The sequence below is a fragment of the Theropithecus gelada genome, chromosome 9 (assembly GCF_003255815.1).
Source record: "Theropithecus gelada isolate Dixy chromosome 9, Tgel_1.0, whole genome shotgun sequence".
Taxonomy (NCBI): domain Eukaryota; kingdom Metazoa; phylum Chordata; class Mammalia; order Primates; family Cercopithecidae; genus Theropithecus; species Theropithecus gelada.
The window spans coordinates 91,126,958-91,135,907 of NC_037677.1; the positions used below are offsets into that span (position 1 = coordinate 91,126,958).

General features: G+C 37.1%; 1 protein-coding gene across 3 annotated transcripts in view; it reads left to right on the forward strand.

Annotated features, from left to right (window-relative positions):
* Nucleotides 1-8,401, forward strand: part of LOC112631551 (cytochrome P450 2C18) — a 37,382-nt gene extending 28,981 nt beyond the window's left edge. For 2 of the 3 annotated variants that reach the window (XM_025396872.1, XM_025396873.1), the window contains 2 exons: nt 5,511-5,652; nt 7,477-8,401. In XM_025396872.1, the coding sequence (XP_025252657.1) occupies nt 5,511-5,652; nt 7,477-7,658 (324 nt within the window). In that variant the 3' untranslated portion in view covers nt 7,659-8,401. The remainder of the gene's footprint in view (nt 1-5,510; nt 5,653-7,476) is intronic. The other variant, XM_025396874.1, reaches the window with a different exon arrangement.
* The last annotated feature ends 549 nt before the right edge of the window (nt 8,402-8,950 follow it).

Below are 8,950 nucleotides of genomic sequence, written 5' to 3' on the forward strand. Positions count from 1 at the left end.
TAATGTTTTGTTTGTAAATTTATTTGTAATTTCTATGTATCCTGTGATCTGTTTTAATATTTATTTCTTATTTTTCAATTCTTATAACTCAATTTTATCTTTATTGCTTTATTTCACGGTTAGGATTTCCAGGACAGTGTTGAATAATTCATGATGGTGGGCATCCTTGTTTCATGTATGATATTCAGGATGAGTGGAGGTTTAACATCTCACCAGTGAGAACAATGTTTTATGTATATTTTTGTAATTAAAAAATCAGATTAGAGAAGGTTGCCTTCTCCTACTCTTGATGATTTTTTTCTGGTCATGAATGTTTATACAATTTGATCAAATAGAGTCTCTGCATCAATTAATATGGCCATATATTTTGTCCTGCATATACATATAATATATATATTAGTTAAAATACACACAAATGCACACACAGAGACATACACAGCTGGATTTTATTCGCTACGTTTTTTCAGGTTGTTTGAACTTATATTTGTAAGAGACATCAGTTTGCAACTTTTCTTCCTCAAAATTTTCTTGTCAGATTTCTGATATTGAGGAAATGTTGGCTTTATAAAATAAGGAAGATAATGTTCCCTATTATGATTGTTTTTATAACCTTTTCTCCCTCTCTATTCTTTTTGTGCTCACTTAGTTCTGTCTTTGGAGTGACTCATAAGTTTTGGTTAAGTGCCAGTTATGACATATGAAAAAATGCAGAACGTCAGATGAAGTTCATCTTCTTCCAGAAAGGGTTCATCCCTCCTGTGCTAGGCAGACAGAATTATGCAACACCTTCTACCTTCATTCAGAATTAGATATGAACACGGTTGAAAATTTTTTTTTTTCAATTTTTTTATTATACTTTAAGTTCTGGGATACATGTGCAGTTTTGTTACATAGGTATACACGAGCCATGGTGGTTTGCTGCACCCATCAACCTGTCATGTACATTAGGTATTTCTCCTAATGTTATCCCTCCCTTAGCCCCCCCCCCCCAACCCCCTACAGGCCCTAGTGTGTGATGTTCCCATCCTGTGTCCTTATTGTTCAACTCCCACTTATGAGTAAGAAAATGCGGTGTTTGGTTTTCTGATCTTGTGATAGTTTGCTGAGAATGATCGTTTGCAGCTTCATCCATGTCCCTGCAAAGGACATGAAATCATCTTTTTTATGGTTGCATAGTATTCCATGGTGTACATGTGTCACATTTTCTTAATCCAGTCTATCACTGATGGACGTTTGGATTGGTTCCAAGTCTTTGCTATTGTGAATAGTGCCACAATAAACATATGAAACACAGTCAGAAATTGACTGTAGCCATCAGCTGACCTCTCTGAGGTTCCCCTATGTCTGCAACCCTGAGTAATTTTTGTCTCAGCAGCTTTTCCAGTGCCTTCCAACACATGGCTTCTGTGTTTACTGAGACTTTTTCGTTGCTATGCTGCAAGTTGCTCCATTCCATTTGAAGCAAGTACATTATGCCATTATAAAGAAATAAAATAACAAAAATTTAACTTTGAGAGGAAAAAGGATTGGAGTTTGTTAAGGATGAAGTCACTATTGCCATCTTATAGGGAAGAGGGAATTCTGAATGTCTGTATTGTGCCGTGTAGAATCCACTAGACACAGGTACCTATTGAGCACCAGAAATGTAATGAATGCAACTAAGGAACTGGAATTAACATTTTATTTAGTTTTCATTACTTTAAATTTAAATACAAATAACCATGGATTATTCATGGCTACCATGCTACACAACACATATCTAAGTTTTTAATTTTCTGTAATACAGGGTTGGAAATATCTCATTCTCAATTATGCTGTACTAAAAGCCTGAATAGCTAAAAACAATTTAAGGTGGATACAATTTCATTTGGCTAAACCTTTACTTGCATGGATTGAAGGTATTTTTATTCCTTATTTATCATACTTTGTATAAATATTTATGTTTTGCTAAAGAAAAGGCCAGCCAGGTGTGGAGGCTCACACTTGTAATCCCAGCACTTTGGGAGGCCAAAGTGGAAGGATCATTTGCATCCAGGAGCTGGAGGCCAGCCCGGGCAACATAGTGAAACCCTATCTCTACAGAAAATAAAAAAAATTAGCTGGGCGTAGTGGCATGTGCCTGTAGTCCCAGCTACTTGGGAGGCTGAAGTGGGAGGATTGCTGGAGCCCGAGAGGTTGAGGCTGCTGTGAGCTATGGTCATACCACCGCACTCCAGCCTGGGTGACAGAGCAAGGACCTGTCTCAAAAAAAAAAAAAAAAAGGAAAAAAGAAAAGAAATATCACGTATTCAATTATTTGGTATCTCCCCACTCCCACATTATTGGGAGTATTAGAAAATCTATAGTAACTATTATGTATCATAATATCTTTCTAGAATGAATATATTTGTGTGTAGGCATATAGTATACATATAATATATGGAAATGTTTATACATCTACATTTTACTCTGTACATTTATCTGCATTTATCTATCATCTATCTACCTATGTAATCTAATCTGTCACATTTAACACCTAAGTACTTCGGTATATAATTCCCCAAAACAAGGACTTTCTCCTACATAATAATAATAATAACATTCACACTCAATGAATTATTATCAATAGGTTAATATTATCTAATATCTTACAATTACATTTTCCCAGTTATACTAAAATATCTCTTATAGCTTTTTTTTGGTGGACTTCCTGTAGTCCAGTCAAGGAACAAGCTTTTAATTTGGTTATCTTGTTTTGTTAGTCCTCTCTCATTACTAACAGTTTTTTTTAGTTTGTTTCACTTTAATACACTGACAGTTTTTAAAAGTCCTGTCCCCTTGTTATGTAAAATGTTGCTCAGTCTGATTTTGTTTGAATGCTTTTTTGACAATTAGATTCCAGTTATGTGTTTTTGGCAAGAAAGTTACGTAGGTGATGTTATATATGTGCTACTGCATCACATGTGCGGTCCACATTTTGTAACGGTGTGTCTGCTAGTCTCTCCATTGTTGGGGTTCTGTTTTTCATATACAGTTAATAAAAAGATGGCATGGTACTTTAAGATCTTGTGAATATTACTTTCCCAATTAATTTACCCAGTAGTTTTAAAGTTAATGGATGATCCTTGCTTGAATCTATGGTCCTACCTGAATGGCTGCAAAAATGATGATTTTTCTACTTTTATCATTCCTTATGTGTTTTTTAGTTTGGGTTCATCTATAATGAAGAGTTCTCCCACATGTTTTAATGAAAAGAAACGTATAACACTTCTGTGATCAACCCTTCAATTGATTTTAGTGTACTTGTTGATATTATCTCAGAAGTCATTTTTAATAGATCAGACCTCCATTTAAAAAAACCCTATGAACAGATTCCAAATTCTCCTGACTCTTTAAGTGCCAGCAGAGGCTTCTATTTAAAAATCCTCATCTGGAAGTCCTTGTCAGAGCAATCAGGCAAGAGAAGGAAAGAAAACGTATTCAAATAGGAAAAGAAGAAATCAAACTATCTCTCTTCACTGACGATATGATTGTACACCTAGAAAACCCTGAAGACTCTGCCAAAAGGGACCCTGGAAGTGATAAATGACTTCAGTAAAGTTTCAGGATACAAAATAAATGTACAAAAATCAATAGCATTTTTACATATCAGTAACGTTCAAGCTGACAGCCAAATCAAGAATGCAATCCCATTTACAATAGCCACAAAACATTAAATCCCTAGGAATACATCTAACTAAGGCAGTGAAGATCTCTATAAGGAAAACTACAAAACACTACTGAAAGAAATCGTAGGTGACACAAACAAATGGAAAATCATTCCATTCTCATGGATTGGAAGAATCAATACCGTTAAAATGGCCATTCTGCCCAAAGCAATCTACTGATTCAATGCTATTCCTATCAGACTACCAGTGTCTCTTGTAAAATTCATATGGAAACAAAAAAGAGCCTGAATAGCTGAAACAAACCTAAGCAAAGAGAGCAAAGCTGGAGTCATCGCGCTACCAGACTTCAAACTATGCTATAAGGCTACAGTAACCAAAAAAGCATGGTACTGGTACAAAAACAGACACACAGACCCATAAAACATAATAGAGAACCCAGAAATAAAGCTGCATATCTACAGCCATCTGATCTTCAACAACGCTGACAAAAAATAGACAGTGGGAAGGGACTCCCTATTCAATAAATGATGCTGGGATGGCAGGGTAGCCATACGCAGAATGAAACTGGACCCTATCCTTTCACCATATACAAATATGAACTCAAGATGGATTAAAGTTTTAAATGTAAGACATCAAACTTTAAGAATTGCAAGAGAAATACCTAGGAAACACCATTCTGGACATTGGCCTTGGGAAAGAATTCATGACTAAGTCCTCAAAAGCAATCACAATGAAAAAAAATTGATATGTTAATTAAAATGGATACATTAGTTACAAACTAAAGAGCTTCTGCATAACAAAAGTTAACTATTAACAAGGTAGACAGACAACCTACAGAATGGGAGGAAATATTTACCAAGTATGCATCTGACAATGGTCTAATGTCCTATAAGGTAATTAAACAATTGAACAAACAAAAAACAATGCCATTAAAAAGTGGGGAAGACATGAACAGACACTTCTCAAAAGACATACAAGTGGCCAATAAACATGAAAAAATGCTTCACATCACTAACCAGAGAAATGCAAATCAAAACCAAAATGGGATACCATCTCACATCAGTCAGAATAGCAATGATTAAAAGGCAAAATATACTATTCACAATGGCAAAGGATTGGAATCAACCTAAATGTCCACCAACAGTGGACTGGATAAAGAAAAGGTGGTACAAATACACCAGGAAACAGTATGCAGACATAAAAATGAATGAAATATTGTCTTTTGTAGCAACATAGATGCAGTTGGAGTGAATTAACGCAGGAACAGAAAACCAACTATTGTACATTCTCACTTACAAGGGGGAGTTAAACATCGGTACTCACGGACATAAAGATGGCAACAGTAGACACTGGGGACTGCTAGATGGGGGCTGGAGGGAAGGAAGGGTTGAAAAACTACTTGTTGCGTGCTGTGCTCTCTACTTGGGTGATGGAATTATTTGTACCCCAAACCTCAGCATCACACAATATACCCATGTAACAATCCTGCAAACAAACAACAACAAAGAAAGGTAATCCATGTGTGAGATGTGTGAAAACTGAGGTGATGAAATACGACAGCAAGTGGGGATGTACACCAGGGTCCAAGCTTGATGATAAACAGGGGATTCAGAAGGATGCCCCCATGTACTCAAATGCTCAGGACTTCAAATGCAATTAATTGGAGGGGACTTTATTAAAGTCACTGCCACTTGCCTTAAATTCATCCTGCTTCTTACTAGGTCTGTCTGCGTGGGAATGTAACTTCTTTGGACCTCAATTTTCTTATCTATTGATCAAAGAAATTGGACTAGGTGATTTCCATTGCTTCTTCCCACTCTTTGACTTCTTTATAACTTAGTTTGTCTGTTTTGCTGTTTCCAGGGCACGACCATAATAACATCACTGACTTCTGTGCTGCACAATGACAAAGAATTCCCCAACCCAGAGATGTTTGACCCTGGCCACTTTCTGGATAGGAGTGGCAACTTTAAGAAAAGTGACTACTTCATGCCTTTCTCAGCAGGTAATAGATATTCATTTTCATCTGTCCTTCAGGTGACATGATACCTTTTTGGGATCATTTGACTCTTACATGATGCCTCCTGTGGGGTCTGGCTGAATTGCTTTGCAGATCATTAGCACCGTTCCCTATGCCTATGCGATTTCCCTGCTGATGAACATCCCCATTATTGGGTCACATTAATGGGGCTTTGGGGAGTTGATCCAGTTTTTCAAACTGAAAAAGCTAGAGTGTAGGTTAATTTAATTCTGCCTTTAGATATATCACTGAGCTACCCAAGAGCTCCTCTTACTGGGTGAAACTTATTTAGACATTTCTCATCTGCTATGAGAAAGATATCTAATTCCATGACTTTGAATATCTGCCCTGTGGTGTCCTTTGCTCCCTAGACTGAGCTCTAGGTATCTGAGCTCAGAAGTATCTGAGAGCAGAGAATGGGCTCCTAAAAGGCTCACTTCTGATTTAGAGAAGTAGGCAAGTAAACAGATCATTGTAATATAGTAGGAGGAAGGCTGCCAGAGGGGAAAGCACAGGATGTTGGGGAGCTCAGCAGGGGAAGCTGCCTGCTTCCTGCTCATTCACAGGCCATAACACTTCCAAGAGGAAGGAAACTTAAGCTACCTCATTGGAGCAGGAAGCCGGACAAGAAGAGAAGGCAGGGAACTTTTACAGAGGTAATGGACCACAGTAGCAGGACATTTTTTGTAGATCTAGGTGGTTAGCATCTGCCAACAAATTTCAGGGTCAGGAAACCCTGAGAATATGGAAGAATAGTCTGTGATTATTCCAGAGTACCTTGATCTCCCTCCACTCATGATCATACATCTTGGATATTCAATCTCTACAGCTAAAGTGTGTGGTGAGTCTGTGGACATAGAGTTCCCTTCATTTTTTTCTCTGGCTTTTGATCTCTGCTTTGGATCTGGCACTGTATACACTAATAATGTCAAGAACTGAGACCTTTTAAGGATCTCATGTTTTAGCAGGATAGAAAAACAAATACACAGATAATAGAATTCCAGGTGATTCATGCTTCAGCGGAAGCATGAATATGATGAGGAAACCTAGAGAGGGTGAGTTTCTATTGACTAGGGATCACAGAAATCAAAAAGAGGAAATGACATGAGACATAAATTCTGAAGGAAGCATAAGAGTAGAGCTTTTTAGACAGATGGGACAGCAAGGGATAACACTTGAAACTTTGTGGTGTGTTGGAGATTGATGAAGAATGGATATGCCTGGAGCTGAGAGTGGAGGAGATGAACAATGGAAGATGTGATATAGAATGTCAGCCTGGAAACAGAATGGGAAGAGTCAGGTCAAGCCATTTGACCCTTATCCCATAGGACAGATGGGTGTCGTTTAAAGTTGTAAAGTGAGAGAGTGACATGTTTAGACATGTACTTTTGAAAGTACATTAGGAAAAAATCTTTGGCTAAATATTGTGCCAGAGGTACAAAGGGGAACACAGTATATGAGCCTTCTCCTTTCAGCCCTTCTTCCCTGTGAGTGCATTTGCAGAAAAAGACTGATGGAAACTAGTAGTGTCAAAAGAGCAGTTATAATGTGGGAATACTTAGTGAAGGGCATGGCATAGTGTGATACTCTATAAATATTTGTTGAGTGAAGGGTACTTAGTAACATAAGATATTAAGTAGATAGGAAGTGTATCCATTTTTCTTTCTGTGTATCCAACCTTCCTTCCAGCCATTCTGCCTTTGATCCATCCATCTATTTAATCATTTATCAAATAGTTACTGCATACTTTTTGTGACTGTTCATGACCTAATGTTCAGGGAACAAATCGCCTATGTCTGTTATTTTCAGGAAAACGGATGTGTGTGGGAGAGGGCCTGGCCCGCATGGAGCTGTTTTTATTCCTGACCACCATTTTGCAGAACTTTAACCTGAAATCTCAGGTTGACCCGAAGGATATTGACATCACCCCCATTGCCAATGCATTTGGTCGTGTGCCACCCTTGTACCAGCTCTGCTTCATTCCTGTCTGAAGAAGGGCAGATGGTCTGGTTGCTGCTGTGCTGTCACCTGCAATTCTCCCTTATCAGGGCCATCACCCTCTTCTTTCCCACTATGAGGGATATCTTCTCTGAGTTGTCTACCCACATCTTCCCATTCCCTCAAGATCCAGTGAACAACCCCCATTAAAGAGAGTTTCTTGGGTCACTGCATACATATATCTGCTATTCTCCACACTCTGTAACACTTGTATTGACCACCACATATGCTAATACCTATCTACTGCTGAGTTGTTAATATGTTATCACTATAAAACAAAGAAAAATGATTAATAAATGACAATTCAGAGCCATTTATTCTCTGCATGTTCTAGATAAAAAGGATTATTGTTTGCTGGGTCAGTTCTTAGATTTCTTGCTTTTGAATAAAATGAAAGTGAGAAATGAAAGAAAATAGAATGTGAAGAGGCTATGCTGGACCTCATAATGTTAAGCACAAAAAGGGAGAAAGGTAAGAGGGTAGGAAAGCTGTTTTGGCTGAGAATCACCTAGAATTACTGGATATCTGGATTTGGAACAGAAAAATTATGTCCAGAAGCAGCTGTAACCTGTAGGGAAATACTGAAACAATCAGCCATAAGAGGAATGAACATTAAGTATTTGAATTCATGATCTGATTTTGTGTTACTGTAAACACAAGATCAAGATTTGGATAATCTTTTTCCTTTGTGTTTCCAACTTAGGTCATGTCTAAATATATGCTTTCGTATTGCTAATCATGTGTTAATGGCTGTTATTTTTCTCTTCCAAACAAGAGCAAAATCTCCAGAAATCCTCACCAGGTTTTATTTTTTTCTATTTTACACTGCATACTTTTTTTTATTTTTTATTTTTTTTGTTTTACTGAACATAAATGCAATGGTAATTAGATGCTACGATCCTGAAATTATTAGCCTTATGTCAACTCTAAAGCTTAAACAAGTGAACAACTCATAGACATCAAATTCTAGTCATCTTTTTTTCCTTCCTTCTGTCTTGAAGTGTATGAAATGAGAAGTGACACATTAACTTTTTCTCAGCTCATCTCCAAGAGAAAGCCATTTATACTTATTGTGCATTTGTAAGATTACACGTGTATAGTTTTATAAACATACACACATATGTCTGTATAGGTGTATATTTACACATAATATATACATGCATGTATATATGAGATTAATAGTGGCTCTTTAATATACTGGGTTTATATTGCACACATAATATTATATAACTTGCTGCTTTTTTTTTTTTTTTAACTTTTATTTTAGGTTAGGAGGTCCACATGC